Source organism: Coregonus lavaretus (genome assembly GCF_964263955.1).
Source record: "Coregonus lavaretus genome assembly, contig: HAP1_SCAFFOLD_171, whole genome shotgun sequence".
In the NCBI taxonomy this organism is placed as follows: Eukaryota; Metazoa; Chordata; class Actinopteri; order Salmoniformes; family Salmonidae; genus Coregonus; species Coregonus lavaretus.
Window position 1 is genome coordinate 286631 of NW_028160460.1, and position 19417 is coordinate 306047.

The 19417-nt window shown below is 42.6% G+C and overlaps 2 protein-coding genes across 2 annotated transcripts; both read left to right on the forward strand.

Annotated features, from left to right (window-relative positions):
* Positions 1–9534: 9534 nt before the first annotated feature.
* On the forward strand, positions 9535–11513 carry LOC311121805 (GTPase IMAP family member 7-like; the record flags this gene model as incomplete). The annotated part of the gene is made up of 3 exons (XM_084196249.1): positions 9535–9618; positions 9839–9910; positions 10594–11513. The coding sequence occupies exons 1-3, from the start codon at positions 9609–9611 to the stop codon at positions 11511–11513; spliced, it is 1002 nt and encodes a 333-aa protein (XP_084052375.1). The 5' UTR covers positions 9535–9608.
* A 5691-nt stretch (positions 11514–17204) lies between these two features.
* Positions 17205–19155, forward strand: LOC311121806 (GTPase IMAP family member 9-like; the record flags this gene model as incomplete). The annotated part of the gene is made up of 2 exons (XM_084196250.1): positions 17205–17220; positions 18218–19155. 2 exons carry the CDS (start codon positions 17205–17207, stop codon positions 19153–19155), a joined length of 954 nt encoding a protein of 317 aa, XP_084052376.1.
* Positions 19156–19417: the final 262 nt, after the last annotated feature.

Below are 19417 nucleotides of genomic sequence, written 5' to 3' on the forward strand. Positions count from 1 at the left end.
TGGTCTCTCCTCATAGTTAGCATCCAGACAGACAGTGGTCTCTCCTCATAGAGAGTTAGTATCCAGACAGACAGTGGTCTCTCCTCATAGTTAGCATCCAGACAGACAGTGGTCTCTCCTCATAGATAGTTAGTATCCAGACAGACAGTAGTCTCTCCTCATAGATAGTTAGTATCCGGACAGGCAGTGGTCTCTCCTCATAGATAGTCTCTGGACAGGCAGTGGTCTCTCCTCATAGATAGTTAGTGTCCGGACAGGCAGTGGTCTCTCCTCATAGATAGTCTCTGGACAGACAGTGGTCTCTCCTCATAGATAGTTAATATGCAGACAGACAGTGGTCTCTCCTCATAGATTTATTTATTTATTTTATTTCACCTTTATTTAACCAGGTAAGCCAGTTGAGAACAGGTTCTCATTTACAACTGCGACCTGGCCAAGATAAAGCAAAGTAGTGCAATAAAAACAACACAGAGTTACATATGGGGTAAAAAAAACATAAAGTCAGAAATACAACAGAAAATATATATACAGTGTGTGCAAATGTAGCAAGTTATGGAGGTAAGGCAATAAATAGGCTATAGTGCAGAATAATTACAATAGTATTAACACTGGAATGCTAGATGTGCAAGAGATTATGTGCAAATCGAGATACTGGGGTGCAAAAGAGCAAAATAAATAACAATATAGGGATGAGGTAATTTCAGATGGGCTGTGTACAGGTGCAGTGATCGGTAAGGTGCTCTGACAACTGATGCTTAAAGTTATTGAGGGAGATAAGAGTCTCCAGCTTCAGAGATTTTTGCAATTCGTTCCAGTCATTGGCAGCAGAGAACTGGAAGGAATGGCGGCCAAAGGAGGTGTTGGCTTTGGGAATGACCAGTGAGATATACCTGCTGGAGCGCAGACTACGGGTGGGTGCTGCTATGGTGACCAATGAGCTAAAATAAGCTAAGATAGATATTTAGTATCCGGCCAGACAGTGGTCTCTCCTCATAGATAGTCTCCGGACAGACAGTAGTCTCTCCTCATAGATAGTTAGTATCCGGCCAGACAGTGGTCTCTCCTCATAGATAGTTAGTATGCAGACAGACAGTGGTCTCTCCTCATAGATGGATAGACAGATTTCTCACCTAGTCGGCTCTGGGATTAGAACTAGCGACCTTTCGGTTACTGGCACAACACTCTTAACCACTAAGCTACCTGCCGCCCATTACTCATAGTTAGTATGAGCGGCAGGTAGCTTAGTGGGTAAGAGCCTTGTGCCAGTAATCGAAAGGTCGCTGGTTCTAATCCCCGAGCCGACAAGGTGAAAAATCTGTCGATGTGCCCTTGAGCAAGGCACTTAATCCTAATTGCTCCTGTAAATTGCTCTGGAAAAGAGCGTCTGCTAAATGACTAAAAATGTAAAAAATGTAGTATCCAGACAGACAGTGGTCTCTCCTCATAGATAGTAAGTATCCAGACACATGTACTCATCGCCCTTAAGGAGAATCACATGTACTCATAGCCCTTAGGGAGAATCACATGTACTCATAGCCCTTAGGTAGAATCACATGTACTCATAGCCCTTAGGGAGAATCACATGTACTCATGGCCCTTAGGGAGTACTGTACTCATAGCCCTTAGGGAGCACTGTACTCATAGCCCTTAGGGAGTACTGTACTCATAGTCTATAGGGAGTACTGTACTCATAGCCCTTAGGGAGTACTATACTCATAGGCCTTATGGAGTACTGTACTCATAACCTATTGGGAGTACTTTACTCATAGCCTTTAAGGAGTACTGTACTCATAGCCTTTAGGGAGTACTGTACTCATAGCCCCTAGGGAGTACTGTACTCTTAACCTATAGGGAGTACTGTACTCATAGCCCTTAGGGAGTACTGTACTCATAGCCCTTAGGGAGCACTGTACTCATAGCCCTTAGGGAGTACTGTACTCATAGTCTATAGGGAGTACTGTACTCATAGCCCTTAGGGAGTACTATACTCATAGGCCTTATGGAGTACTGTACTCATAACCTATAGGGAGTACTTTACTCATAGCCTTTAAGGAGTACTGTACTCATAGCCTTTAGGGAGTACTGTACTCATAGCCCCTAGGGAGTACTGTACTCTTAACATATAGGGAGTACTGTACTCATAGCCCTTAGGGAGTACTGTACTCATAGCCCTTAGGGAGTACTGTACTCATAGCCCTTAGGGAGTACTGTACTCATAACCTATAGGGAGTACTGTACTCATAGCCCTTAGTGAGTACTGTACTCATAACCTATAGAGAGTAATGTACTCATAGCCCTTAGGGAGTACTGTACTCATAGCCCTTAGGGAGTACTCTACTCATAGCCCTTAGGGAGTACTGTACTCATAACCTATAGGGAGTACTGTACTCATAGCCCGTAGGGAGTACTGTACTCATATCCCTTAGGGAGTACTGTACTCATAGCCTTTTGGGAGTAGTGTACTCATAGCCCTTAGGGAGTACTGTACTCATAACCCTTAGGGAGTACTGTACTCATAGCCCTTAGGGAGTACTGTACTCATAGCCCTTAGGGAGTACTGTACTCATAGCCCCTAGGGAGTACTGTACTCATAACCTATAGGGAGTACTGTACTCATAGCCCTTAGGGAGTACTGTACTCATAACCTATAGGGAGTGCTGTACTCATAGCCCTTAGGGAGTACTGTACTCATAGCCCTTAGGGAGTACTGTACTCATAGCCCTTAGGGAGTAGTGTACTCATAGCCCTTAGGGAGTACTGTACTCATAACCTATAGGGAGTACTGTACTCATAGCCCGTAGGGAGTACTGTACTCATAGCCCTTAGGGAGTACTGTACTCATAGCCCTTAGGGAGTACTGTACTCATAGCCTTTTGGGAGTAGTGTAATCATAGCCCTTAGGGAGTACTGTACTCTTAACCCTTAGGGAGTACTGTACTCATAGCCCTTAGGGAGTACTGTACTCATAGCCCTTAGGGAGTACTGTACTCATAGCCTTTAGGGAGTAGTGTACTCATAGCCCTTAGGGAGTACTGTACTCATAGCCCTTAGGGAGTACTCTACTTATAACCTATAGGGAGTACTGTACTCATAGCCCTTAGGGAGTACTGTACTCTTAACATATAGGGAGTACTGTACTCATAATCCTTAGGGAGTACTGTACTCATAGCCCTTAGGGAGTACTGTACTCATAGCCCGTAGGGAGTACTGTACTCATAACCTATAGGGAGTACTGTACTCATAGCCCTTAGTGAGTACTGTACTCATAACCTATAGGGAGTAATGTACTCATAGCCCTTAGGGAGTACTGTACTCATAGCCCTTAGGGAGTACTCTACTCATAGCCCTTAGGGAGTACTGTACTCATAACCTATAGGGAGTACTGTACTCATAGCCCTTAGGGAGTACTGTACTCATAGCCTTTTGGGAGTAGTGTACTCATAGCCCTTAGGGAGTACTGTACTCATAACCCTTAGGGAGTACTGTACTCATAGCCCTTAGGGAGTACTGTACTCATAGCCCTTAGGGAGTACTGTACTCATAGCCCCTATGGAGTACTGTACTCATAACCTATAGGGAGTACTGTACTCATAGCCCTTAGGGAGTACTGTACTTTTAACCTATAGGGAGTACTGTACTCATAGTCCTTAGGGAGTACTCTACTCATAGCCCTTAGGGAGTACTGTACTCATAACCTATAGGGAGTACTGTACTCATAGCCCTTAGTGAGTACTGTACTCATAACCTATAGGGAGTAATGTACTCATAGCCCTTAGGGAGTACTGTACTCATAGCCCTTAGGGAGTACTGTACTCATAACCCTTAGGGAGTACTCTACTCATAGCCCTTAGGGAGTACTGTACTCATAACCTATAGGGAGTACTGCACTCATAGCCCGTAGGGAGTTCTGTACTCATAGCCCTTAGGGAGTACTGTACTCATAGCCCTTAGGGAGTACTGTACTCATAGCCTTTTGGGAGTAGTGTACTCATAGCCCTTAGGGAGTACTGTACTCATAATCCTTAGGGAGTACTGTACTCATAGCCCTTAGGGAGTACTGTACCCATAGCCCTTAGGGAGTACTGTACTCATAGCCTTTAGGGAGTAGTGTACTCATAGCCCTTAGGGAGTACTGTACTCATAGCCCTTAGGGAGTACTCTACTTATAACCTATAGGGAGTACTGTACTCATAGCCCTTAGGGAGTACTGTACTTTTAACCTATAGGGAGTACTGTACTCATAGCCCTTAGGGAGTACTGTACTTTTAACCTATAGGGAGTACTGTACTCATAGCCCTTAGGGAGTACTCCACTCATAGCCCTTAGGGAGTACTCTACTTATAACATATAGGGAGTACTGTACTCATAGCCCTTAGGGAGTACTGTACTCATAGCCGTTAGGGAGTACTGTACTCATAGCCCTTAGGGAATACTGTACTCATAGCCTTTAGGGAGTAGTGTACTCATAGCCCTTAGGGAGTACTGTACTCATAACCCTTACGGAGTACTGTACTCATAGCCCTTAGGGAGTACTGTACTCATAGCCCTTAAGGAGTACTGTACTCATAGCCCTTAGATACTACTTTACTCATAGCCCTTAGGGAGTGCTGTACTCATAGCCCTTAGGGAGTACTGTACTCATAGCCCTTAGGGAGAATATTTTAATAGTAGCTTATCTGGTAGCTTATCTGGCCTGCATTACCCATGTGGGAGGAGTAGCTTATCTGGCCTGCATTACCCCGGTGGGAGGAGTTTGCACAGGGTGAAAAGTGATTGCATTCGGTTTGAAACCATGTGCCTCCCTGGCCTCACTTTCAACAAAGGTGACGTAGGTTAAGCGCGTATAGTAATGAGAAGGATTCAGGGTTTTCACATGCAAAAGTGATTGCTTTTGATAAAAACGCTTTATCTGCCTTCTCATTGAAAACTAGTCAGAAAATTCTAACATATTTTATGGAAAAGAGATGTATGTTTTTGAACGATGCACCATGCTGCCTTGTTGACAACATGACCGATCGACGCCAATTACTGTTCTATTTTAGAAGGGCGCCCCTCCCTCGCTGCATTTGCCCGTTCACATCACAGGCCATAGCCTGGTGCAACGCGGTTCAGGTTAATCAAACTCTCTCTGTGGAGGACGCATGGAATCAAGGCAATGTAACTGAGATTCTCCCTTAGAAGTGTGGACCTTTTAGAAAACAGCACCCCCTATTCTGTCCACCACCTCCCTCCTCCTCTCTTATCTTCCTCCTATTCTGTCCACCACCTCCCTCCTCCTCTCTTCTCTTCCTCCTATTCTGTCCACCACCTCCCTCCTCCTCTCATCTCTTCCTCCTATTCTGTCCACCACCTTCCTCCTCCTCTCTTCTCTTCTATTATTGTGCATCACTGCCATCTACAGGACAGTAAGTAATACTGCAGGGCAGTTATGGTTTCCTATTCTATTGTGGATTGTTGTTAAAAAAAAATACAATGAGGGTAGAACTATTCAATACAGTTCTACCAGTGGCGCGTATTCATGGATGTCAAGGGGAGCTAACAAGAACAAAATAAAAATAAACATAAAATAATGTATATTTAGTCTCTCTGTGTTTCATAATTTTCCTTCAATTCACAAGAGGCTGAATGTATCTCACAGGAAAAAGCATCCAGGCGAGTGAAACAGCGCCCCTCTGTCTCTCTATGTGTAGGCCATCTATCTGATGCTGTCTGTTCCAAACGAGTATGACATTGTTGCCGCCCGTAGCATTGAATGGAATGCAAGGGAAGCCTGCGAGCATTTGGCCTCCCTTGATTAAAAAAAGTATTAAAAATTAGCCAATCAGCGTTGAGCTAAACTGAGTGAGCTGAACTGTGAATGATCCTGGCGCACCAAAAAAAAGGGTCAAGGCAAGCCAGCTTGGATTCTGGCGTCACTGCTATCAAATCGCATTGAGAGCAGACGTCATTTATAGAAACAACTTGAATTGTTGCATCTCGTTGTGTTGTTGTCCTCCGGTGGCTAGCTAGCTAGCTAAAATTGTCCCTTTCCTAAATTAGCCATGGATGGAGATAGGGATTTGGACTTGTTGTTTTACTTAATTCTCCGTACTGGCGATTCTGATCAAACCATTAATTCATACATTGTCCCCTGGCCTGAGAGGATGGAAGTTCAATATGCAGCTAGATGTAGAAGGCTAATGTTAACTAGCTAACGTTGCCCATGAATGGAAGTTAGGCTAGCGAGCAAACATTTTAGCCAGGTAGCCTAGGACTACAAAAACTAAAAGTGTGTACCGTATGACAGAGTGATAGAGCGTTTTGGCTACATGAAAGAGAGGAGGATGGGATTGGCAGTGGGAAGTTGTCACTGTATTAGATTAAGGTGAGGTGATTTGATGATGTTGAAATGTTGAAGTTGAAATGGTGCTGGAATAGTGGAGGGAGGCAGCTCCTGTTTTCTTTGCGACTTGCGGTATCTCTCCATGGTTCTAAATCAATAGCTGTTTAGTGGTCAGAATATGTCGGAAACATTAACTTGATTGACCATGCTGTAGGTCATGTAACTGCCTGTTACATATAAACATGCTTGGTGGACTTCACCAGACAGAGGTTGCTCTCCGGTTTTGGGATGAAACAAAGGTGTGGTTGAATTTATTCTGCCACTGTGTCTTCTTATTGTCTCGGCCTTAGAACCTATATATCACGGTGGCAAGGCATATGAACTAACAGGTTATAGAGTAAACAACGCAATTATTACAACCCAGGTTGTAATATGGCTTTTTTCTGGTTTCCCCAGTGATTTTACCCACGCACCGCTACTGGATTCTACTAAGATATATGGAAATGTTTTCATACCCAGGATGATTTAGCTATTTGATTTTGAATTTTAACACCTTGAAGTATCCCCAAAAAATATAAATAATTATTAGCCCATACAAACGCATTGAAAAACAGATTCACTACATGGAACAACAGAAAGTCCCCCAAAAAAATCTAAAGGAAGTTTGTTCTGAAGTGTATTTAACACCTTTATTTTTTGTACTAAACAGTTTCCATATATACACTACCGTTCAAAAGTTTGGGGTCACTTAGAAATGTCCTTGTTTACGAAAGAAAAATAATTTTTTTTGTCCATTAAAATAACATCAAATTGATCAGAAATACTGTGTAGACATTGTTAGTGTTGTAAATGGCTATTGTAGCTGGAAACGGCTGATTTCGTACAGAGGCCCATTATCAGCAACCATCAGTCCTGTGTTCCAATGGCACGTTGTGTTTGCTAATCCAAGTTTATCATTTTAAAAGGCTAATTGATCATTAGAAAACCCTTTTGCAATTATGTTAGCACAGCTGAAAACTGTTGTGCTGATTAAAGAGGCAATAAAACTGGCCTTCTTGAGACTAGTTGAGTATCTGGAGCATCAGCAATTGTGGGTTCGATTACAGGCTCAAAATGGCCAGAAACAAATAACTTTTTTCTGAAACTCATCAGTCTATTCTTGTTCTGAGAAATGAAGGCTATTCCATGCGAGAAATTGCCAAGAAACTGAAGATCTCGTACAACGCTGTGTATTGCTCCCTTCACACAACAGCACAAACTGGCTCTAACCAGAATAGAAAGAGGAGTAGGAGGCCCCGGTGCACAACTGAGCAAGAGGACAAATACATTAAAGTGTCTAGTTTGAGAAACAGACGCCTCACATGTCCTCAACTGGCAGCTTCATTAAATAGTACCCGCAAAACACCAGTCTCAACGTCAACAGTGGCGACTCCGGGATGCTGACCTTCTAGGCAGAGTTGCAAAGAAAAAGCCATATCTCAGACTGGCCAATAAAAAGAAAAGATTAAGAACAGTGGACTTTTTCTTTGCAACTCAAATGAGTTCAAATTCTTCTAAAAGTTTGCAGTGAAGTCTGATATTGATTTATATCCTCAGTGACTATGCCATCAATGTTGAGTCTTCTAACCATATTCAGTTCACCTCTTCTCTTTTCCAAATTAAAATACCTGCTGTTCTTTTCACCCTTTTCTAACCACTGTTTTCTAGATCTTATAATATCTCTAGCTTTAAATGCGACATAGGCGGAGGCAGTGGATTGAGACGCATCAAATGCAAAAAAACAACAATATAATATTATAATTATAATATCTCTAGTCTAAACGAACAGATTTGCACGGGATTGTTGTATTATGCTGATTAGATTTCTGTGGGGACGTTGACGCCGACATTGACCTTAGGGGGTTAAGTTCTCAAATGGAAATAAAGTGCAATGAATTTAGGAAACGTAGGAATCAACTGTCTGCCATACAGTAAGTGCACATTGTTAATAGTTAATTATATCTCTATGATATATATTATTGTGTGCAGAATCGTTCTTAGAGGACAGGGACAGGGTGCGTCTGTCGGGTGAGTATGTATATTCATGTTTTACCACACTAATGTAGTTCTGAATAAGTTTCTAGTAATTATATTTCTGTTTTTAAAATGTATTTGCAGGGGAAATTGTTACAGTTGTTGTGTGAGGCTGCGGCTGAGGCTGAGGCTGAGAGAGAGAGAGAGAGAGAGAGAGGAAGGGAGGGAGAGAGAGAGAGAGAGAGAGAGTTTTAGAACACATGTATAGCTACTTCCCTTACAGGTTATTTGACCAATATTGTTGTAGCAACATAACACTGCGGCAACAAGATTTGAAAGTTTAGTCGATAATGTTGTTTGATCGGTGGTTTGGCTATTAGCTGGACAAACGTACCGTAGGCTTCGTGAAAAGAGCAATACTGTTAATATGACCGTGTGTTAGTGCTGGTTTTCAGTAATCTATGTAAATCCCAAAGCAGGAAAATTCTCAGCAACAAACTACGGATCAAATTAAGATCCTACACCTGTATGTATTGTTGTACTCGACGGAAGCAACTCTATATGTATTTAAAATGTGTCAAATAAAACGAATTCATTCATTCATCAATCAATTCATTCATTAATTCTTCAGAACTTGGCGTACATTATAACTACCGGCCCTCTTGGGTCTCCAGGCCCGGTCCAGATTCAACCAACTCCTAGCCTGGCCCCTTAGCCTGCCCCCTACAGCCTGGCCCCTTTACAACCAACCCCTAGCCTGGCCTCTACAGCCTAAATACATCATGTCTATCTGGAGGAGTTGGACAGGTATAAGCAACATGGTAGTGGCTCTGCCTTGCCTTCTGATAGGTTAGGTAGAACTGGCCGCCATATTGCTGATACCTGCCCAAGCCTTCCAGATCTAGTCCCTGGGAGTTGGGGCTAGGAGATGTCTGGGCTAAGGGATTGTTTTCTAGAAACTGTCCACGTGCTTCGTCCCAAATGGCAGCCTGTTTCCTACATAGTGCACTACTTTTGACCAGGGCCCTGTTCTAAAGTAGTGCACTATATGGGGAATGGAGTGACATTTGGGACGCTACCCATGTTTTCCAGAACTGTAGACAATGCAGGGAAGCAAGAACCACCCCTTCATTCTGCCAGATGCACAGGATATAACTTCCTTTGTTTGTGAGAGAACTTCCGTACTCAGACTGCTGGTTCAACGCAGGCAGGGGACCTGAAAGAGCTGTTTGTGGTGATATTTAACAATATATTGGCGAAGAGGGACAGAACCATGGCTGAAGGTATAACTAAATATTTGTTTTCATATCTTATATTATATAATGAAATACCATATACGTTTACTGTTTGAGAAGGATGTTGCAGACTGAACTGTTCATTAAACCTGGAACACGTGTAAACCTGGAACACGTGTAGCTATCACAATGATTCTGTAGTTAAAATTAAGCTAATACAAAATGGTTTTACATTGAACTGAAATATACTTGTATGTTATCCTACCAGCTGTACCACTCAGAGAGACGGAGCTGAAACTGCTGCCTGAGTCTGATGGGTGTGGTTCAACAAATTATGACGGTATGTACTCTGTTTGGACTGTGATGTTAAGGTCTCTCATGGTTGGATCAAATCATGATGGTATGTACTCTGTTTGGACTGAGACGTTATGGTCTCTCATGGTTGGATCAAATCATGATGGTATGTACTCTGTTTGGACTGAGACGTTATGGTCTCTCATGGTTGGATCAAATCATGATGGTATGTACTCTGTTTGGACTGAGACGTTATGGTCTCTCATGGTTGGATTAAATCATGATGGTGTGTACTCTGTTTGGACTGAGACGTTATGGTCTCTCATGGTTGGATCAAATCATGATGGTATGTACTCTGTTTGGACTGAGACGTTATGGTCTCTCATGGTTGAGTCAAATCATGATGGTATGTACTCTGTTTGGACTGTGACATTATGGTCTCTCATGGTTGAGTCAAAACATGACACACCACACATTACAGCTGGGCAACTTATAATACTAACTTACTAGTAACTTTGAGCAGGATGGTTATGGTTCAAATAATCATTGAATGAATCATTGAATGAATCTTTGAATGAATCATTGAATGAATCACTGAATGAATTGAAATAATAAATAACATACATTAGCTCTATTTCACAGTGTGACAGTTGAATTACTTTTAATGTTTTGTTGTTGTTGTTATAATCACTGGGAGCTACATTGACTTTATCTGTGTGGTTTTTACAGGGTCAGGTTTGACCACTGACCTGAGGATTGTGTTGCTGGGGAAGACTGGAGCAGGGAAGAGCGCAACAGGAAACACCATCCTGGGGAAGAATGTATTTAATGTCGACTCTTCCCCTGCGTCAGTGACCGGACAGTGTGAGAGGCAGAGTGGAGAGGTCAACGGGACAAAGGTGCATGTGGTTGACACACCAGGCCTCTTCGACACAGCCAGGTCGGACGAAGAAGTGAAAGAGAAAATAGAGGATTGCGTTAACATGTTCGTCCCGGGCCCCCACGCGTTCCTGCTGGTGATCAGGCTGGGGGTGAGGTTCACAGAGGAGGAGAGGAACGCCGTGAGGTGGATCCAGGAGAACTTTGGCGAGGACGCCTCCATGTACACCATCTTGCTGTTCACCTGTAAAGACCAGCTGAAGGGGAAACAGGTGGCAGATTCTCTGAAGATGTGCAAAGAGCTACGGAGACTCTCCATCACTTTAGGTGGCGGGTATCACTCGTTCAACAACGACGCGAAAGACGACCCGACCCAGGTCGCACAGCTGCTGGACAAGATCAAAGAGATGGTGGAGCTGAACGGAGGAGAGCACTACACCAACGAGATGTACCAGAAGGCTCAGAGGAAGATCAGAGAGGCGGAGGAGCGGAGGAGGGAGGAGGAGAAGAGCAGGAAGGAGGAGGAGGAGAGAAAATTAAAAGAAGAGGTGAAGGTGGAGATAGAAAAGGAAAAGGAGGAAGAGAGAAGGGGAAAGGGGGATAAAAAGAGGAATCTCCACATCTCGTTAGCAGTAACAGCTGTGTGTGTAGTAGTAGGGGTGATCATAGCAACAGCTGCTGATACTACGGTAGCCCTGGCTCTAGCTCCGCTGGTACTGCTGCTGGGAGCAGCCAGTGGAATAACACACCTAAAACACCGGTCTCCGTAGCCGTGTAACAATCACATCTACCTCATTAAGGCTGTGTTTACACAGGCAACCCCATTCTGATCTTTTGCCACTAATTGGTTTTTTGATCAATCCGATCTCTTGTCAATAATTGGGCAAAATATCAAAATTTGTCTGCCTGTGTAAAGATTAGAATTTGTCTGCCTGTGTAAAGATTAGAATTAGGCTGGCTGTGTAAAGATCAGAATTAGGCTGCCTGTGTAAACGCAGCCGAACAAGACCAAACAACAGGAACATGGATTGAATGATTGATTGATTGATAGATAGATGGTTTTATTGATTGTTTGATTGGCCTTTTTCACACTTTGTTACCTTATACGTGGGAACTTTGATAAAAACATTGTTGTAAACCTATCCCTTCATTATTTTTCTGGCTGTCCAGTGATCTATTTATTGAATCATATGTTAAGTGAAAACATTTATGAACTTAACAAAGAGAAGTAAATGGTCTGACTGTTTTTATAAAAAAATTCTGAAATGTTTTATAACATGTTTCCTCCCTGTAAATACATCCTAGTATTATGTCAGAGTGACTTTCTTTCTGTTCTCTTGGAATAACGTGCCTACATCCTGAATTATAATAGCCTACCAGTAAGCCAAGGTCCACCCAGGGCAAGCTATGCCAAGACCCACACAGAAACAAACATCCACTTGCTGTCCTGACTGAATCAGAAAAATAAGTTATTATTATTGAGGTGATGATGATTTGATTCATCATCATGCCATAAAGACAAAGAACAACATATATAGAATGCAACTGGGAAGTCGGGAATAAACAAGCTGCGACTGGGAAATACATTTTGAACAGTCATCCAACTCGGAATTGTAAATCCGGCCTCTTTCTAGAGCCACGTCATCATGATTCAACCTTGGTTTTTGTTTCGAGTTCCCAGTTGTCTTGAAAGCGCCATAAATCCAGAGAACGCCAGACTTTGATGACAAAATTTGCCACGAAGGACCGGCGCGCCAATCTAAGTAACATCATAAAAAATCCCCATCACAATCCATCAGTTGAAGCTAAAGATACTGTGTGTGTTTTTTGGCATGGGCTGATTGTCAATCTACCACAATCTGTTTATTCACTTCTATGTTTATTCTGTTATATATTTATTCTGTTATTGTGTTCTATGTTGATTCTGTTCTGTGTTGATTCTGTTCTATGTTGATTCTGTTCTATGTTGATTCTGTTATATGTTGATTCTGTTATATGTTGATTCTGTTCTATGTTGATTCTGTTATATGTTGATTCTGTTCTATGTTGATTCTGTTATATGTTGATTCTGTTCTATGTTGATTCTGTTATATGTTGATTCTGTTATATGTTGATTCTGTTCTATGTTGATTCTGTTCTGTGTTGATTCTGTTCTGTGTTGATACTGTTCTGTGTTGATTCAGTTCTATGTTGATTCTGTTCTATGTTGATTCTGTTCTATGTTGATTCTGTTCTATGTTGATTATGTTCTGTCTCTATTTCGGCCTTCCACATCTGCGGTGGTGGAAGGTGGCCGAGATACAGCAGTGTTTGTCAGACCATGAAGCATTGTGGAAATCGGCCTTCTCACTAAAACGTCTGTAGCGTCCGAACGGTTTGGCCCACAAACGATGGTGTTCTTCGTTTTGCTCTACGACCCCCACAGTGTTATGAGACTGGTCTGAAGTCAGTACCACAGTGTTATGAGACTGGTCTGAAGTCAGTACCACTGTGTTATGAGACTGGTCTGAAGTCAGTACCACAGTGTAATGAGACTGGTCTGAAGTCAGTACCACAGTGTTATGAGACTGGTCTGAAGTCAGTACCAGTGTTATGAGACTGGTCTGAAGTTAGTACCACAGTGTTATGAGACTGGTCTGAAGTCAGTACCAGTGTTATGAGACTGGTCTGAAGTTAGTACCAGTGTTATGAGACTGGTCTGAAGTCAGTACCACAGTGTTATGAGACTGGTCTGAAGTCAGTACCACCGATGTGCCAACTTCTTTCTGTAGCGTCTGTACGGTTTGGGCTACACACTAATATGACCCCACTATGGAAAGGGGAGATTCTCACAGGCACGATGGTATGTGACAGGACTCATCTGAAGTAACTGGTACCATTAAAAAATGAATGGAAGTATGCAGGTAGGATTGTGGTTAAATATGTGTCCATATCTTCTAGATATAGGAAAGACCCCCATGAATTAACCCTGATGCTTGTCCAGTAGGGGTGCATCTCAATAGTCTGCCTTGGCTTCTTAACCTTTTCTGTCTCCTTTCCTTCATCTGATTTCGGGCAAATCTGACCACGACTCCATTTTGCTTCTCCCTTCCTATAGGCAGAAACTCAAACAGGAAGTACCTGTGCTAAGGACTATTCAACGCTGGTCTGACCAATCGGAATCCACGCTTCGAGATTGTTTTGATCATGCGGACTGGGATATGTTCCGGGTAGCTTCTGGAAATAATTTAAATGAATACACTGAAACGGTGACTGAGTTTATCAGGAAGTGTATAGGTGATGTTGTGCCCACTGTGACTATTAAAACCTTCCCTAACCAGAAACCGTGGATAGATGGCAGTATTCGCGCTAATCTGAAAGCACGAACCACTGCATTCAACCATGGCAAGGTGACTGGGAATATGGCAGAATACAAACAGTGTAGCTACTCACTCCTCAAGGCAATTAAACTGGCAAAACATCAGTATAGAGACAAAGTGGAGTCGCAATTCAACGGCTCAGACACGAGACGTATGTGGCAGGGTCTACAGACAATCACAGACTACAAAAGGAAAACCAGCCACGTCGCCGACACCGACGTCTCGCTTCCAGACAAGCTAAACACCTTCTTTGCCCGCTTTGAGGATAACACAGTGCCACTGACGAGGCCCACTACCAAGGACTGTGGCCTCTCCTTCTCCATGGCAGACGTGATTAAGACATTTAAGCATGTTAACCCCCGCAAGGCTGCCGGCCCAGACGGCTTCCCTAGCCGCGTCCTCAGAGCATGCGCAGACCAGCTGGCTGGTGTGTTTACGGACATATTCAATCTCTCCCTTTCCCAGTCTGCTGTTCCCACAATGCGTCAAGATGGCCACCATTGTTCCTGTACCCAAGAAAGCAAAGGTAACTGAGCTAAATGACTATCGCCCTGTAGCACTCACCTCTGTCATCATGAAGTGCTTTGAGAGACTAGTCAAGGATCATATCACCTCTACCTTACCTGTCACCCTAGACCCACTCCAATTTGCTTACCGCCCCAATAGATCCACAGACGATGCAATCGCCATCACACTGCACACTGCCCTATCCCATCTGGACAAGAGGAATACCTATGTAAGAATGCTGTTCATTGACTATAGCTCAGCATTCAACACCATAGTACCCTCCAAGCTCATCATTAAGCTCGAGGCCCTGGGTCTGAACCCCGCCCTGTGCAACTGGGTCCTGGACTTCCTGACGGGCCGCCCCAGGTGGTGAAGGTAGGAAACAACATTTCCACTTCGCTGATCCTCAACACTGGGGACCCACAAGGGTGCGTGCTCAGCCCCCTCCTGTACTCCCTGTTCACCCATGACTGCATGGCCAAGCACTCTTCCAACTCAATCATCAAGTTTGCAGACGACACAACAGTAGTAGGCTTGATTACCAACAATGACGAGACCGCCTACAGGGAGGAGGTGAGGGCTCTGGGAGTGTGGTGCCAGGAAAATAACCTCTCACTCAACGTCAACAAAACGAGGGCCGTCGTGGTATCGGCTTGAGGGGGGATATAAACGGCCGTAACGGAGGAAAATTATCTTGGGAGATAATACGGTCTGCTTTTGATTGTGAGGTATTCTAGGTCGGGTGAACAAAAGGGCTTGAGTTCCTGTATGTTACTACAATTACACCATATGTCGTTAATCATTAAACACACACCTCCGCCCTTCTGCTTCCCGGAGAGATATTTATTCCTATCTGCGCGATGAACTGAGAATCCCTCTGGCTGGTCCGATTCCGACAGAGTATCCCGAGAGAGCCATGTTTCCGTGAATACGTTTGTTACAGGCCCTGATGTCTCTCTGGAAAGAAGTCCTTGCCCTGATCTCATCAACTTTATTATCCAAAGACTGAACATTAGCGAGTAATATACTCGGAAGCGGTGGGTGGTGTGAGCGCCTCCTAAGTCGAACCAGCAGGCCGCCTCGAGTGCCTCTCCTCCGCCAGCGATGTTTTGGGTCGGCCTCTGGAATCAGTTCAATTGCTCTGGGGAGAGCGAACAAAGGATTTGCTTTGGGGAAGTCTTATTCCTGGTCGTAATGCTGGTTCTTCTGGTGAGTTACCGCCGCTCTGATATCCAATAGTTCTTCCCGGCTGTATATAATGACACAAAATATTTCCTTAGTTATTAATGTAAAAAAGAACACATAAAAAACTAATACTGCAAAGTTTCCTAAGAGCTAGCCACGAGGCCGCCATCTCCGTCGGCGCCATCTTCACAAGATGAATTAGATTAGATTAGAAGAAGGTTAGAAGACATAAGCAACTAATACCCTGAGTGTCAGTCTGTTTGTGCTATCATTCCAACTCTTTGTCACTCATTGTCATGGCTTGATAGTGATCAATAGAGTTGGCAAGAGCACAAACAGATCTGGGACCATGATGCTTCAGCCTTTCAGTAAAAATATATGAAAAACCTTTCATTCTTAAATTCCTCTTGTTAAAGTAAGCTACATAGCACCATCTGCAGTAAGATATGTACTAGTGGAACCTTTAGCAGGACCATCATGGTGAATTATTGGAATTGTTGCTACTTCTGTAACTAAATCATAGTAATACTGCAGTTACAGTTGCAGTAATTAATATTGGCACCGTTGCACGATTCCATCTTTTTTCTAAATAACTTGAAATTGAAAAACCTTTTGGTGTTCACACTTGTATTTGTTTGATTAACAACTGCACAGGACCCCCCAAAAATAATCTGAACTCGAATTGAGATTCAATAAATGACCTGGACTGAATTATTCAGAATTGAAATTAATTAATTTGGTTGGAGGCAATTGATTCTCGTTTAATGTGTAATTTATCTCACCTTTGGGAAGTTGCAGGTGCCTACAGGTTTTGAAAAGAGAAAACAGAACATTCTGCTCCATTGCACATTGTGTGTGCCTTTCCAAATCATGTCCAATCAATTGAATTTACAACAGGTGAACTCCAATCAAGTTGTAGAAACATCTCAAGGCCATAAAGGTCTGATTGGTGGAGTGCTGTAAGGCTGTAACGTAACAAAATATGGAAAAAAAAGTCTGAATACTTTCCGAATGCACTGCAATGCTATATCTACAGTTTCTCTTTCCCTGTTAGGAAACATGCTTAGACATGTTGATGGCGTCAAAACAACAGCAAAATACATTCCATGCAGCGATGGTAAAAGACAAGATATGTATCTAAAGAGAAAGAAGGATAGACATCGGCTCAGGAGGGACGTGTCACAAATGGCACTATATTCCCTTTATTGTGCACTACTTTTGACCAGGGCCCTAGTGCACTATAAAGGGAATAGGGTGCCATTTGGGAAGAAACCCACGTGTTCCTCCCACAACACAATCCTCCTTCTTAAAGGCAAGAGACTGAAGCATTCAGCTTCTCCTGGACATCTGTGAGGCGGAGAAGAGAGCTGAAGTACCTTTCGTGGGATGAACGTCAGTCATCATACAAGCATGGAAGATGATCATAGTGAGTACTTAATTACAGCTTTATAACATATGTATTATATGATGTAATTTACTTAAACATTTAGAAAAGTTCCATTAATTAAGAAAAACTGTACAGCTGTCAATCTGAACCTGATATACAATTAGTATACTATGTAATCCTTGAATCAATGTTGCATAGATACTAGGACAAAACATTTCATTTCAGGTTCTGTAGATGGAGTATACATAGGTGAAAGATCCACAACAATAGGTGTTTCATCACCCTCTCTCATAGAGACTGACAGCCATGCAGCTAAGATAACAATTGTATTGGACAAATAAAACTAGTGATGCAATAGCTAGGCTTCACTGTTGCTGTAAGCTGAATATGGTCCCTGTGAATCTAATTGAATGACTTTAGTAACTGATAATGATGTCACTGTGAATCTAATTGAATGACTTTAGTAAGTGATAATGATGTCACTGTGAATCTAATTGAATGACTTTAGTAACTGATAATGATGTCACTGTGAATCTAATTGAATGACTTTAGTAAGTGATAATGATGTCACTGTGAATCTAATTGAATGACTTTAGTAACTGATAATGATGTCACTGTGAATCTAATTGAATGACTTTAGTAAGTGATAATGATGTCACTGTGAATCTAATTGAATGACTTTAGTAACTGATAATGATGTCACTGTGAATCTAATTGAATGACTTTAGTAAGTGATAATGATGTCACTGTGAATCTAATTGAATGACTTTAGTAACTGATAATGATGTCACTGTGAATCTAATTGAATGACTTTAGTAAGTGATAATGATGTCACTGTGAATCTAATTGAATGACTTTAGTAACTGATAACGATGTCACTGTGAATCTAATTGAATGACTTTAGTAACTGATAATGATGTCACTGTGAATCTAATTTAATGGCTTTAGTAACTGATAATGATGTCACTGTGAATCTAATTGAATGACTTTAGTAACTGATAATCATGAAACTGCATTACATTTTCTATTTCCACAGATTCAGAGCAGCCGTCTGATCTGAGGATAGTTCTGGTGGGTAAGACTGGAGCAGGGAAGAGTTCAACAGGAAACACCATCCTGTGGAAAGATGCCTTTACAGAAGAGGCCTCCCTTGTGTCTGTAACTGAAAAATGTGAGAAACAGAGTGGAGTGGTGGGTGGGAGTAGGATTGATGTCATCGACACCCCAGGACTCTTTGACACAACCATGTCTCAAGAAGAGATGAAAAGTGAAATAGTCAGGTGTATAGAAATGTCAGTCCCAGGACCTCATGCCTTCCTGCTGGTGATCAGACTGGAGAGGTTCACAGAGGAGGAGAGGAACACTGTGAAGTGGATCCAGGAGAACTTTGGAGAAGAATCCTTAAAGTACACCATCATTCTGTTCACTGGTAAAGATCAGTTGAAGGGGAAAACAGTTGAAGAGTGTCTGAAACCTTGTTTTTCAGTTCGGGAACTGATCAAAAGTTGTTGGGGAAGGTACCATTGTCTCAATAATGATCAGAGGGATGATCGTGTTCAGGTCACACAGCTGCTGAGGAAGATAGAAGAGATGGTGGAGATGAATGGAGGAGAGCACTACACCAATGAGATGTACCAGGAGGTTCAGAGGAAATTGAGAGAGGAGGAGAATAAGAGGAGAGAGGAGAGGGAGAAAGAGAGGAGGAGAAAGGAGGAGGAGATACGGGAGCAAGAAAGGAGGGGACGGGAGGAAGAAAATAGGAGACGGGAGGAAGAGAGGAGGAGACAGCAAAGAGAAAATATTGCGATAGGTTTAACTTCAGCAGCAGCTGTTGGGGCAGTAGTAGCTGGGACTACAGTACTTGTTGCTGCTGGAGCAGCAGTGGCCGTGGTAGCAGGACCAGTTCTGTTGGTTGGGGGAGCTGTATCTGGTATAGCAGCTATTGCTATTTTGGTAAAGAAGAGAAGACAGTAAAAAGCAGTAGTACCACAGATGGAAATTAGCTACTGTATTCAGAAGCTAGTAGAATACTTACAATATTAATGTTGAGCATTATGGTCCTCGATGAATTAATAAACACGTTAAGTGATAAATAATAACATGTAGACTGTAGGTGATTAAAAAGAATACAATCAGATCAAACTTTTTTGTATTATTTAATTAATCTATTTGTGATTCAAAAAGGGTTAAAGAGGTAAACTTCTAATGTACATGGAAATATGGAAATATGTCAGTA